General features: G+C 46.9%; 1 protein-coding gene across 1 annotated transcript; it reads left to right on the plus strand.

Annotated features, from left to right (window-relative positions):
* The first annotated feature begins 4,451 nt into the window (after positions 1-4,451).
* LOC143261724 (uncharacterized) lies at positions 4,452-13,134 on the plus strand. The gene is made up of 3 exons (XM_076527950.1): positions 4,452-4,768; positions 5,581-6,137; positions 13,006-13,134. The coding sequence occupies exons 1-2, from the start codon at positions 4,457-4,459 to the stop codon at positions 6,133-6,135; spliced, it is 867 nt and encodes a 288-aa protein (XP_076384065.1). The 5' UTR covers positions 4,452-4,456; the 3' UTR covers positions 6,136-6,137; positions 13,006-13,134.
* The last annotated feature ends 1,533 nt before the right edge of the window (positions 13,135-14,667 follow it).

Raw genomic sequence — 14,667 nt, forward strand, 5'->3', positions numbered from 1 at the left:
ATTAAAAATTACAAAATTTAAATTTGTTGCATTCAATTCATTTATTTTGTGTATAATAATCTAGTTTTATTTTGAGTTTATTCAATATTTATAGTTTATAGACATAATTATTTATAGTTCATTTAGAACTCTTTTTACATGTACACAATTATTTATATCTTTTATACGATTTATTCTATATACACATACGTAATTATTTATATTTTATTCAAGGTATATTTTATACGATATATTTTATACAATTATTCATATTTTATTTCTAATTTACTCTATATGTACATAATTATTAATGTCTTCTCGAAAATATACATATCTACATGTAATTTTAGTGACGCCTTATTTCAAATTCATTTTGTATAAACATAATTGTTTATGCTTTATTTATTTGTTCTATATACGCATCATTACATATGCTTTAATTAAATGCTGTCTTAATTGTTATACTTTAAAATTGATTTTATGCGTAACTATTCAAATTTGACTTAAATTTTTCGACAAGATATATTAACGCAACAAACATTCCAAAAATAAAATTGACATTCGCGTAAACGATTCTTGAAAGTATTTCTATTTTAATAAATCAAATACTTGCTCGCCTCGAAATGCAATCAGCCATTTTGCATACAAACATTTGAGCGGAACACTGAATTGACATCCGCAAACTTAGAACTTCGAGTAACAAAACAACGGCTCCATTTCTTGATAAAAATCAAATTTCCCTTTCCAGCTTTATCCATTTCTTTTACCGTACTGTTTTAGAATTTTTCATATATTCCACGCCGGGGAACCGCTACACTCCAGCAGATTAACAATCTTTTTGTTTCTTCTCTCGTTCGGAGAACAAAGCAGGTTGATTTTATGGCCGCCATGCAATCTTTCGAGAGCGCGTTGCAAGAAGCAGTATAATTTCCGACAGAACCATTCCTCTGGCGTGGAAAGAATTTTACAGACTATTCCGGCTTCAGCTAATCTGTCCACAAAGTTTTAAGTCCATGATCTTATTACTCTCGTTTCGAAAAATGACCGAAGATCAATTTCTGTTTTGGTTGTTCCGATTTTTAGAAAAACACTTCTATATAAAAGAATATTCGTACGTTCGTATAATTTTTCCTAAATAAACAGCGAGAATGGGATACTTTTAGATCATTTAAAAGTTATCCATTAATAATATTATTAACATTAATATTATTCATATATTAACAATTTTAATATTAATACTAAAACATTTCAAAATTTCATATATTTGATTAATCATTAAATTGATTAATCAATTAAATTAAACTTGCAAAGCAAAGTAATATGACATCGATTACTATTTCAACATTCTTATCTATTGCAAATCTTAATAGAATTAAGAAACTTTTATGAATGAGCATAGAAATTAGATTTTAAATAATTTTGTCACTCGCATACAGGTGACGTAGTCAAAGTGTTAATGATGCAATTAATATAATTTAATAGTTTCACTTAAGTTGGATATGTTAGAATTAACAGTTAATTTTTGTATAAATAATTTCGAAAATGAATATCTTATCGGTGTTTGGGTCAAAATAATTGGTACAAGTAGCTTTTTCAAGTGTCGGTAATTGGGACATCTGCATTATTTTTATTTTTCATTAATTTCACATCAAATTTATGCTTTCTACAAGTATTATATATATATATATATATATATATATATATATATATATATATATATATATATATATATATGCAACAGATGAACAAAAAATCATGCTTAATGTGTCGGTAATTGGGACCCTTACCCTACAGTGCACGTTAGAGTGCATTCTTCTAGAGCACATTGAGCGTTATAAAATAATGTACATCCTCGTCCAAAAGTATTGGGACTATATTTATTTAGCATAAATTATAATATTAAAAATAAACAAACATGGAAAATAAAGAAGAAATAAAGAAGAAGTAAATTTAAGAATAAGTTAAAATAATTCAGGCAATTTCCTATCGAATTTTCTGCAAGCCCCCTGATACTTTTGTAGGGGGGTGTACGAAGCACCCGGACACCGAGCGACTGCGATCTCTTTAAAAATCGAACGAGAATCAACGTTCTTGGAGAAAAAGCGCTCGTTTACGATTTGGTCCAGCAATTAATAATTAGTTTATTGGGTTGTTGGCGGTGAAACGTGCTCGACGTGCGGAACGCTTTAATTGAAATTGGAGCAGAAGCGGCTCCGTGGTCAATATTCCATGAATATTTAGCACTTGCGAAAGAACTCCATGAATGCCTCCTCCTCTGCCGGCATTATTAAATCGCCGGCGTCTACCGTAATGTATTGTGCGTTACGTATTGTCGGTGTATGAAAACAAGCGCGAACGGCGCCGCGCCGCGCCGGGATAAAGGGAACGCAACCATAATATGCTGACGATAATGAAAGTGTGTTGCCGGCAAGAACGGTCAAAAGTGCCCTAAATTCGGCTCGCCGCGATGTCGAAATACGATGAAGCTGCAAATAACTTGTGCCAGCAGAAACCACCGCCTGCCGAAATATGGCTTTGCAATCGTTATTTGCAACGTTGTTTGTTAAATACGGGCCTTGAAACGCGACGCGGGCGACCTTTACCGCGATTCCGTGCCAATTCCCGTGATTCCGTATTTAATTGTTGAGAAAATATTATTAGCAACGTTATAAGCAATTATTATTATTTTTATTATTTAAATTGGTTTCTTTCATGAATTCGGACGTATTTTGAACGAAGACTTTGTGGAAATTGTGGAAGCTTTCATTGGACGGATGTTTTTTTAAACATTGTTTATACCGGCCTTTATTGGCAAATTTTTGACAATGGATTCGTTGATAAATTTTGTCAGTATCTGATTTATTATACTTGTTTCTTATTTTTGGAATTGTAACTCAATTGTGATTATAAATGTTAATTGAAAATTCGATATTATTTCACTTTATATATAAGTACGATTGTAATATTCAATCTTACTAACTTGGGCACACTTACAATGAAAATCATATAAAAGACTATGACTTTTCTTTTTGGCTTCTTTAATATTATAACTTTTAACAGCAACTTTCATTGTAAGTTAATTGTGATTTAATATCATTGATATTTCAATCAATTAATTTCAATCAGAACTTTGATTTCAATTATCGATATTTATTAAAAATTTGCGGTAACCTCAATGTTATTATTACTGTAATTTTCAAGTTACTTTGGGCACGATTTCAATAAAAATTGTGTAGGAACTGTATTTGAATGATCTTAATTCTTTTCCTTCATTTGATGTTGCAACTTTTAATAGCACATTTAATTGTATCTCTTATAATTTACTACCATTATCTTCAGAACAAAAATTGTAATTTAATTATGATTTACAATAACTACAAGTATCCAATACATTCGAATATACTGTAATTCGAATATACCGTGTCGATTATACTGAATATACTGTAATTATCAGACTGCAGACTTTTATGCATTTATGGCAAAAATGTGTCACACTGTTTTCGACTTATCAAAACTATTCCAAGAAACAATTTATTTTTACACAATGTAGATATTTCTTACAACCGTGTTGGAAAATTGATATTTTGCATAAAGATCCGCAGTTTAGTAATTACAATTATATGAAAACTCGATAAAAATTATAATAACTCCTTGACAAGATAATTTAAGAGGCTTGTCTTAAATAGAACACCCTGTATAACTAGCGTTGACATTTCCAAAATATCACCGTAAACATTAACATGTTCAACTTTCTGAAAAAACCCTCCTCAGGCCGTCGTAAAGAAGCAAGCTAACAATAAGTAAATAAAACCGCAGCGTTCATTCAACAGAAAAGTGTACTTTGCAAGTGGAGGGACGTACTCCTTGGAAAAAAGATCACACTCCCCGACGTTTGAGCTTGACACACAATGTAAAATTACCTTGTTCAACTTTCTCCTATTTACTACAGAAACAGCGGCTCTCTCGAAATACCATCGTTCCGACTATTGTATATACAATTTCATTCTCAGCCTCAGTCTAAGTCTCAGTCTAAGTCTCAGTCTCATTCTTAGCCCCATTCTCAGACTCACTCCCATTCACAGTCTTACACTCAGTCTTAATCTGAGTCCCATTCTCGGTTTCAGACCCATTCTCAGACCCATTCTCAGACCTATTCTCAATCCCATTCTCAGCCTCATTTTCAGCCCCATTCTCAGTCCCATTTTCAGTCTCATTCTCAGATTCATTCTTATTCTTATTCTCGCCCTCATCCTCATTTCCCGAAGCCAGTCCCCGCCCGTGCTGCTCTACGTCGGAATTCGGCACGCTCAGCACTATTGCGTTCCGGAAAAAAGTGCGTGAGCGGTGTCGTCACACCGAAAAATCGGTTTAAAAGCCAGCCAAATCGTCCAAGCATTCAGTTCGCTACGATTGTTCAACCGATTCTACATCGATGAATTCGTTAACAGCATGTCTGTGCAGTTTGTTGGTAGCTGCGATGGCAGTGCAAGCAATGCCAGCTGGCAAACTGGAGACCAAGATGGCCGAATCCTCGGCGATCAGTCCCAAGGATTTCCATTTGGAGGATGCGGGTGCTGAGAAGGACAGGCTGAAGAAGCAGGCGTCCTTCTGCGTGGAGATCCGTCCAGGTGCTCAAAATGGACAGCAGGTGTCTCAGGATGGGTCGCATATGAAAATGCAGGGCCTGAGCGTGGTGCAACAATCGCAGGTGGCGCCACAGATGCAGAGTTACAGCTTCCAGCAGGCCCCGCAGCCTGTGCAGTCTCTGGGAGTCTTCCAGGCTCCTCAGGTAGCAATTGCGTCGTGCTTTCTAATTTACCATGCTTCTCTCGACGCATAAATTCACTATGATCTGCATGTATCTTGATTTTGTGTTATTTCTTGAGAATCGTGAGAGATTTAAAGTTTTCGACAAAAGTTGTTCGTTTTTCGTAAGAGCTCTCATTTAGTAAATAATTCATCGATTGTTAATTTCGATCGATGAAAATGTACACGTAATTCTCCATTTTGTGTCATAAGTCTTTGTAATTATTTGTATAATTTAAAGGGAGAACTTATGCGTTCGAAGTTTTTTTTATCGCTTATGGTTACAGTAACACTTAATTTCTCGGTGATTCGAAGAATTTATTCGAAAAATTGATTCAAAGGATGTCTTCGAAACGTTATTCGAGAATTTATTCGAATCATTATTTGAATGTAACATAATTCGAATAAAACTTTACTCGAATCATTATTTGAAAGAAACTTTATTCGCGAATCATTATTTGAATAAAACTTTATTCAAATCATTATTTGAATTCGTTATTTGAATAAAGTTATATTTGAATAATTTATTCGAAAGATTAGTCGAATAAAATTTTATCCGTGAAATTTATTTTCAAACTGTACGAAAAAATATTCATAAAATTTATTCGAATTGTTCAAATGAAATTCTACTTGTATAATGTCCAACTCTGCTATTCCGCCATATCGTTGATTTCGTCGCCACTGTGAATTCTGTTGGCGTAGTACCGATCTCCAAACTTCAACGCTAATTGATAGTTCTTAAAAATTCGTACCGACGGAGCTTGTGTGTGTTATGAAATAGTTTTCCATCCTCAGGCATACGTGGTGCCCCAGCAGTCGTTCGTGGTTCCCCAGCAGGTGGTGCCCCAACAGGTGGTTCCCCAGCAGATGATGCACCAGCAGGTGGTCCCTTCGGTGCAGACTCTGCAGATCATCCAGCCATCTCAACCTTGCCCTCAGGAGTCGAAGGTGCAGATCGTAGAAAGGAGAGTCGAGGTCCCAGCACCGACTCCAGTCCCCGAAGTGGTCACTGTAAAGCCCCAGCCCCAGCCCGAGAGGATCGTGGAACCGCAGACTCAGGTGATCGAGACCATTAAGCTGGTCCCAGTGCCCCCAGTTTGCAAGGATAAACTGGTTGTCGTGCCCTCCAAGCCCATGGTGGTCGTTCCTGAGCCAACTATCGTCAAGGTGCCTCATTGCACTCATCAAAGCGAAGGGATGACCTGCAACTACAATCAACAGGCGATAAGGGCTGCCGCCGTAGGACCTGTTGATCACATGCATCACATGCACATGAGGGCTCATACTCATCCCATGCACCTTGGCAAGATGATGACTGACTTTCGTTTCCTCAAGGACCCAAAAGCTTAGAGGTAGGTGAGGAAATGTGTTAAATGAGCATTATTTAGGGACTTCGGAGTGTTAACCAACGCGGGGGTGCTATTGAAATATGAATTCAGGCAATTTTATGAATCTAGGGAATTTCGGTTTCATGAATCGGTGGCTATCTTTCGGGGATTCACAGTAAAACAGGTTAGGGAAGTTTTTGTTTATTTGTTAACCTGATTTTACGAGATTCACAATGTTGAATTCTGGGGGAAATTCTGTTTTATAATTGCATCAATGCAGAACAGAATTATTTGGAACTTAATTCAAATGGACGGGTTGACTTTTTTAGATCCAAGTTCAGGAAATGTGTGGTTATGTTTGTCAGTTTCCGGCACTCTGCATCGAGATTCCTTCAAGTTAGATGCTTGAGTAAATTGATAGTTCGTAGGGTTGAGAAGGAAAAATTTTCAATTCTGAGTCTAGCAGTTTGGGGAATTCTTGTTTTATGAATTGGTGGCTATCCACAGGGATTCGCAAAGTGGCAAACTAGAGAATTATTGGATTATAAATTCATAACAGTGCAGGTTACTTACGATATTAAATTCTAGGGGATTTTTTACTATGTAGAGCAGAATTGTTTGGACCCATATTCAAATGAAAAGTTGATTTCCTTTTTAGCTTCAGGTGTAAAAAATGTGAGGTTATGTTTAACAGTTTCAGACATTATAATATTGGGATTCCTTCGTGACAGAAGCTTAAGTAAATTAATGGTTTTTCAGCTTGAGATTTTTCAGTTTTTCAGTCCAGGAAATTTTGTGTTTCATAAATTGCTGGCTTGTCTCTGGATATTCAGTGTGTGGCAAGCTATAGATTTGATTTATAAATAGAATGTTTGGGGACAGAGTGGTGGTCTAGTGAAAATGTTATTTTTATAAGTCCATCTATACAGTAAATATCTATTTTAATCTTTATTCAAACGAAAAGTTGATTTTTTAGCTCTGAATCTAGTAAATGTGAGGTTACGTTTGGATACTTTTGCAGCACGACGTATTTCTTACACTACAAAATTAAAATTTCTTCTCTTCTTCTATAAGATGTTTAATTAAACGCATGATTCATGGGGTTCGGGCAAAATCAAAAAATATTAAACGACCTTTCACGAATCCGTGGCAGTTTAAGGCTAGGGAATTATTGGTTTATGTGCTGGCAACAGCGCCTAGGGGATTCAAAATGTGGACTTTTAGCAATTCATGTGAAACAAAATAATTCAAAACTTTATTTCATTAATCCTGAGTGATTTTTATTGAAGTTTCTTTTTTTTTTTTTTTTTTTTTAACGTGGGGGAAATCTGCAGGTCAGACACCCCCGCTCCGCCCGAAGGGCGGAGGGGGGGTAGTGCGGGGTTCGACCCGCTAAAACCCCCACGGCGGCCTAGGGCGCTGGCGATTAACGGGGGAGCCACGGGAACTCTTCAAGAACACGACCGCAGCTCCCCCTCGCCTGGCCGGCCACCAGGATGGAGCGGTGGCCGGCCGCGTCCCGGGGGGAGATTAATCCTCCCCCCCATGAATCATCTTGATTCGGCGGTGCGGGGGACCGCACCCCGCACCGCCTCTTCACGACGGCCGCACCAGCGGCCGTCGGGGGCGACGGTTTTGTCGCCCCCACTTTAAAATAGGGCATCCTCGGTTGGCGGGCGGCGGGCAATTAAACCGACATAGTCCGGTACACCCGCCGCCCGCCTAGTATCAGCTACTCGGGGGGGGGGCTCTAGGCGTGGGCGCACACGCCGCACCCCCCCCCTCACGGCGACCCCGCTCGGCAGCCTCCTTCTGCAACATTACCTGTTCGCAGAAGGCTATGGCTGCCGCCCATTTTGTCGGGCTCTCCAGCATGGCCCCAACTAAGCTGGAGAGAGTGAGGTCGCCACCAACTTCCCTAGTTAGGACTCGGCGCAGCACTGAAAAGGCGGGGCACACCTCCAGTGTATGCTGCGCCGAGTCCTCCTCCGCGCCACAGTGATGGCACACCGTCGTCGCTTCCCGACCGATGCGACACAGGTAGACACCGAAGCAGCCATGCCCGGTGAATACCTGCGTCGCACGGTAGGAGAGCCTGCCAAACCGCCTCTCCCGCCACGTGGTGAAGTGCGGCAGGAGAGCCCCGGGGACGCGCTCGGCGGCATGGGAACAAAGCTCCGCATGCCACCTGGCGAGCGCTAGTCCCCGGGCCTGGAGCTCGAAGCCCTCGACCGCCTCCTGCTCCGGCGGGTCCCCCCGAGCCCGGCCAGCGATGCATATGCGCCTATAGACATAGGCGCGCATCGCCGCCTGCAGCTCGAAGGGAATTTCTCCCGCCAGAGCAAGCGCCGCCACGGTAGACGTGGTGCGGTACCCCCGTATGAGGCGAAGGGCCATTTGCCTCTGAAGCCGGCGCAACAACAATGTGCTGCGCCGGCTTGCCCTCACGGACGGCGCCCAAATCGGGGCGCCGTATAATACCATTGACCGCACCACGCCTAGGTATAGGCGGCGCACCATATCGCCCGGTCCCCCGATATTGGGCAACAGGCGGCCTAACGCGGCCGCCGCCCTCTCAACTCGGGGGACGAGGCGACCGAAATGTGCTCCGAACCTCCAGTGGCTGTCGAGGATCAGTCCGAGATACTTGATCTCGGACTTCACCTCGACGCAGGCTCCTCCAACCCAGATCCACGATCTGGCCCGTGGCCGAGACCAAGGCCGTCCAAACCAGACGGCCTCGGCCTTCTCCGGGGCCACCTTCAGCCCCAGACCGTGGATCCTAGCGACGACGGCTGCCACCGCAACTTCCGCTCGTCGGATGGTCCTCTCGAAGGTGTCCCCGACGGCGACCACCAATGTGTCATCTGCATAGCAGATGAGGGTGGCACCGTCGGGTAGGGAGGCCTTCAGGACTGCGTTATATCCCAGGTCCCACAGGAGTGGTCCTAACACGGACCCCTGTGGGACCCCGCAGTCCACTTCCCTCCGTATCGTCCCGTACCGGCCCGGGTATTCCACCCACCTGCCCCGCAGGTAGGCCCCGATTACCCGCCTCAGATAGGGAGGCACCTGGTGTTCAGCCAGGGCCTCCCTAATGGCGGACCAGGGCAGGGTGTTAAACGCATTGACGATGTCTATCGACACCGCCAAGCACACCCCGCCCCGTGCCACGGCATTGTCCGAGAGGGACTTTAGACGGTCGATTGCATCGACCGTCGATCGCCCCTCCCGGAAGCCGAACTGGCAGTCCGCCAGATCGGGGCCAACGCGGGACAGGTGCCTGGCGAGGCGGGCAGCAATGATCTTTTCAAAGATCTTGCCCACCTCGTCCAGGAGGCAAATGGGCCGGTACGCGGAGGGAGAATCCGCAGGCCTCCCATCCTTCCTTAAGAGGACCATCCGACTTCTCCTCCAGAGGTCCGGGAACACCCCGGACCTCAGGAGCCCGGAGTAGAGGCCTCTAAGCCTCTCGCCCAGGACGCCCATGGCAAGCAGCCAGACCCGGCCGGGGATACCGTCCGGCCCCGGGGCAGTATTCTTGCCCCGGAGCCATTTGACTACCCCGGCCATTTCCTCCGGCGCGACCTCCAGATCCGGGGACCACTCGTGTCCCTCTAGCTGAGGGACGGGCCGGGACGCCTCCCCGCTGACGGGGAATAGCGCGTCCACGACCCGTCCGAGCATCCCCGGATCCAGGCTCTCCGTCAGAGGGGGCGCCCAGGGACGTAATCGTCCCATCTCCATTTTATATGGGCGCCCCCATGGATCTCGGTTGATAGTGCCGAGAAGGTCGCGCCAGGCCTGGCTCTTTGCTTGCCTGATGGCCAGCTGCAGGGCGACCACCTTCTCCCTGTATCGCCCATACAGCTGGATAGCCAGCTCCACGTCGGAACGCCGTCGTCGACGGGCGCGGGCGTACTGGCGTCGCGCGCGAACGCACTCTGTGCGCAAATCCGCTATCGCGCGCGACCACCAGTACACCGCCTTCCTCGGGAAAACCCTGGCCCGGGGCATGGCGACGTCGCAAATGGACGTCATTGCGCCCCGGAACCATTGGGCCTCCCTTGTCCCGTCGACTGGCCCGGCCGGTGTTGCTGGCCAGGCCACGACGTGGGTTGCCGCCATCAGGGCGTCCTGGTCGAGGCGCTTTAGCGCCCACCGCGGCTGAGGCGATCCCTCATCAGCGGGGCGACGTCGGGGCGTCGATGGGGCGGCGGAGAGGCCGAGAACAATGTACCTGTGGTCAGACAGTGTCTCGACCTCCTCCGCCACCCTCCACCCCGTAATACGGCGCGCGGCGGGGGGCGTTGCCCATGAAAGGTCAACGATGGACCCCCCATTATGCCGCACGCACGTATGGACCGAGCCCGTGTTTAAAAGACGGAGCTCGAGTCCCGCCACCCAGTCAAGCACCTCCCGGCCCCTCGGGTTCGTCCTGGGGGAACCCCAAGCCGGCGACTTGGCGTTGAAGTCCCCCAGGACCAGCACCGGACGGGGCTGGCAGCGGGAGACGCATCTCCCCACCCCGTCCAGATACTGCACAAACTCCTCGAGGGACCACCTTGGAGGTGCATAGATCGCCACAACCGCGGTGCCGCCCCAGTCAACGGCCAGGTATCCCCGACCGCGCTCGATAACGGAGCACGCCGGGGACCCCGGCCGGCCTACCCATATTATAACGGCGGAGCCGCCCAGGTCCCCCATCCAATGTGGATGATCGGGAATCCTGTACGGCTCCGCCGCTACGGCCAACCCGGCACCCCGCTCGGCCAGGAATTGCACCAGGAGGTCCTGTGCCCTGGCCGAGCGGTTCAGGTTGGCCTGTATTATAGGGCCCTTGGGCCCCATTACGGGCAGGCCTCCACCTCCATCGCCGCCGCGGGCGCGACGGTGGCACCTTTGTGTGCCATCTTTGGCTTGGTAGCCACGGTGGCCGTCGCCTTGACCACCGCGGATTTTCTCCCCCTGCTGCCCCTGCCGCGTTTCGCGCTGGCGGGGCACGCCCGGCTACCGAGGCGGTGGCCGGCCGGCTTGCCCGCTCCCGCACAGAGCGGGCAGTTGGGCTTCGCCGTACAGCCGGCCACCTTGTGGTCCCGACTGCCGCACCCAAAGCAGCAGTCGGAACGATCCTCGGCCGCAGTGCATCGCTGAGTTGTGTGGCCTAGGCCAAGGCAGCGATAGCACTGCAGGGGCCGGGCGCTGAGGGCCTCCACCGTCGCCCGGGTCCAGCCGACCGTGAGCTTGCCCGCGACCGCAACTTTACGCGCGGCCGCAGCAGGGCACTGGACCCAGAGGGTGCCCAAACCGGACGGGGAAGACCGGATTTCGCCGGTCTTAACCTCCCCCCGGTCGCACCCTCCCACATGGGCGACGGCCACGGCAACCTCCTCCGGCGTGGTCGAGTCGACCAGGCCGCGCACCCTTAGATCGGCCTTCTTAATTGGGCGCGCGACCTTCACGCCGGTTCCCGCCAGCGCGTCCGCCATCTTCGCAGCTAGGGCAGTGGCCTTAGCTGCCCCATCAGCCCCGGGGACCTCCAAAATGATTCCCCCCGTCACCGCTCTCCTGGGCTTTAACGAGGCGATGCCAATCTCTGCCAGGTCAACCTTCGACCTGGCAGTGGCCATCGCCTCGGCGTACGTCATCGCCCCGCCGGCCGGTACCGTTATCGTAACGGCAGCCGTGCGGGGCGGACGCGGCGGCAGTGGAGCCCTCTTCGGGGCAGCCGGTGCCACCCGTTTCGCCGCCCTCCCGGCCGAAGAGGCCTTGGCAGCCGCCGCAGGTTTAGCTGCGGCAGCCGCCTTTTTGGCCCTTCGGCCAACTACCCTCGACCACAGCTCAGTAGGAGGTGTGGTGGAGGGCGGCACAACAGCAGAGGCAGCCCTCTGCTGTGGGGGCCGCATCTGCGCCGCCTTAGCGGACGCAGCCCCTCCTCCACTGCCACCCTTTCTCCCCCCTTTCTTGTCTATCGACGGGCTGGAGGCGGGCGGCACGGGCGGCACCGACCGCGGATCCTGCATCCGCGGGATCAGCTCCCTCCTGAACGATGCCAGCTTGGCATCGATCAGGGAGCCGATCTGTTGCAGCAAGTTTGCCGGCGCCGCTGCGGACGCCGGCAAGGGCTTCCCTCGCCCAGGGCGTTGGGGCCCTCGGGCGCCGGCGCCAACCAGCGGCCCCGTGCCCCCCTCAGGAGCCGGCGGCGGAGGCATCTCGGCTGCTGCCGGCTTCGCCTCCACCGCCTGACGGAGTCGGGCCACCTCGGTCCGCAACTCCGCCATCTGCTCTCTGAGGAGAGCGTTCTCTGCTTCCAACAGCCGGGTGGCGTCGGAAGCTGACCTCATGGTCAGCTCCGCAACGCCCGCCCGGCTGTTCAGGGCCGCCGCCTGCAGGACCCGCACCGTGGCCGGCCGCAACTCCCTTGTTGCGCTGGAGATCCTGGCCACTTCGGCCAGGCTCTCCATTATTGACGCCGCAACGTCTCGCGTCGGACGACTGCGAAGATTCGCGGCGACCTCCACCTCGTCCGGAAGTGGGTCGACCGATCTCCCGGGCTGCGGCCCCGGGGCCACCGGGTCGAAGATCGCCGCGATGAGGCCCTTGTTGGCCTCCGTCAACTTACGTTTGGCCTCATAGAGGCCAACGTACTGTCCAGTAGTTGGCGGCCTTCCCCGCTTCCTCCCTGTTGAGGAGTTATTGAAGTTTCTGGGATTATTAAATAATAATTATTAAGGATATTAAATAGACGGGGACATTAAAAGAGGGAATTAAATTAACATTGCAAAAATTCGTTATCCGATGCGAGAATAATAATTCCAACAATGTGTAGATTTATTTCAGCGAGCCTGGTGAAACTGCGAAATTTAATTTCGGCTCATTCTCTGTATCGCAGATGAGCAATACACGTTGGATTTTCTGATGACTCTACAGCGAACGCGATGACGATCGATCTGTAGGACTCTAAAAGTAGATTCCGATGTAATGCTTCTGTACGCTCTGCGAGATCAAATAAAATGAAAAAATTTGATGATACAATCACGTTGTTCAGCCGGCTAATTAGCCAACAACTCCCTGTAATAAATTTCCTACGAGCTAATTTAATTCCCCATCGGAAGTTTCCTCACCAATATTTAAATCTTCGGTCCCTCTATTTATTTTAAATTACGCTTTTCGGTTCGGCGGCTTTTCACGTGAAATAATTACACGCCGTTTAATTTATCTCATTACGTTCATACTTGCTACAATTACGTCATTGATTAAACAACGAACAGCCGTACTTTTAATAATGACTCGAACATTTGATACGATTTTAACACACTCCCCGGCCATTAATTCTTTTCAGTTTCTATTCTCATCGTTGTTTAAATAATTTATTAAATGGAAGGTATCGCTATTACGAAATATTTAAACAATTTCGCAAAATTAAGCTAAAAAAGGTAGTAGGCTCCTATATATTTTGTGACTTTTATATAAATTAATTTCGAGCGATGGATAAGCATATAATTTTATAAATTTGGCATACTTTGGGCAGACTTGGCATACTTTTACACTGTCCGACACGATTTTTGGGTTCCTATAGCCACTATGAAATTCTTGAAGAGCTTCACTCCCTGAACAAGAATCCGTAAACCGAATTACTCCATCACCCTCAGTTTTTTAAATAAACGAACTTTTGTAAAAACCCAAAATTTTCGACAAAAATGAGGTATTGCAAGAGAAAAGTAAAAACGTTAGAAAGTTCTAATTGGTGTTGAAAGATAGAGGAGTTACCAACTCCAAATACTCTGGTGTGATTTTTTGTGTGAAATATAACACAGTTTGGTGATTATTATCCACAGAAATATGTAAAAAAAAACAGAACATTGAAGTACTAAACAAAATTCAAATATTATTTACGAAAAGTGGATGCCCCATTGGATCTCTCCATCGGTGTCGATTACGCGTAGTTTCGGCCCTGTCAGACAGAGAGAAGCGAGCAGCGAAGCTCATGGCGGCAAAACGTCGTGTACATGTTGCCGTCGAACATTTTCTCGATCTACTCGAAATGTATATCGTTCCGACGCTTTTACCGGGCCGTTTCTTCTTCAGAAATGTCTACAGAATCCGATCCTGGGTAGAGTTTTCGTGCCGAACAAAAAACTTTTCGTAAAAATACAAAAATATTGCGCAGAAACTGCTCACGTCGACACTTTTTTAAATTTTCACATTAATTTATTGTTATTTAGGACCAAAAACAATTAATAAATTGCATGCCATTATATTCGGGAAACTCTCCTCTATCTTTTAACACTAATTAGAACTTTCTAACGTTTTTACTTTTCATGCAATACCTCATTTTCGTCGAAAATTTTGGGTTCTTACAAAAGTTCGTTTATTTAAAAAACTGAGGGTGATGGAGCAATTCGGTTTTCGGATTCTTGTTCAGGGAGTGTCACAATCTTGTCGGACAGTGTAATTAGTGATATATAAATTGTGACAATTAATATCGTTTTTTAAAATCGTTTTACACTCTAAATTACATACACATAGCTTTACTATTAATATTATGGCATCG

This window comes from Megalopta genalis, unplaced genomic scaffold (genome assembly GCF_051020955.1).
Source record: "Megalopta genalis isolate 19385.01 unplaced genomic scaffold, iyMegGena1_principal scaffold0062, whole genome shotgun sequence".
Classification (NCBI taxonomy): domain Eukaryota; kingdom Metazoa; phylum Arthropoda; class Insecta; order Hymenoptera; family Halictidae; genus Megalopta; species Megalopta genalis.

Coding starts and splice junctions, on each gene's coding strand:
- LOC143261724 (XM_076527950.1), top strand. CDS start 4,457: ATGGCAGTGCAAGCAATGCCAGCTGGCAAACTGGAGACCAAGATGGCC. Junction 4,769..5,580: donor GAGTCTTCCAGGCTCCTCAG/GTAGCAATTGCG, acceptor TTCCATCCTCAG/GCATACGTGGTGCCCCAGCA.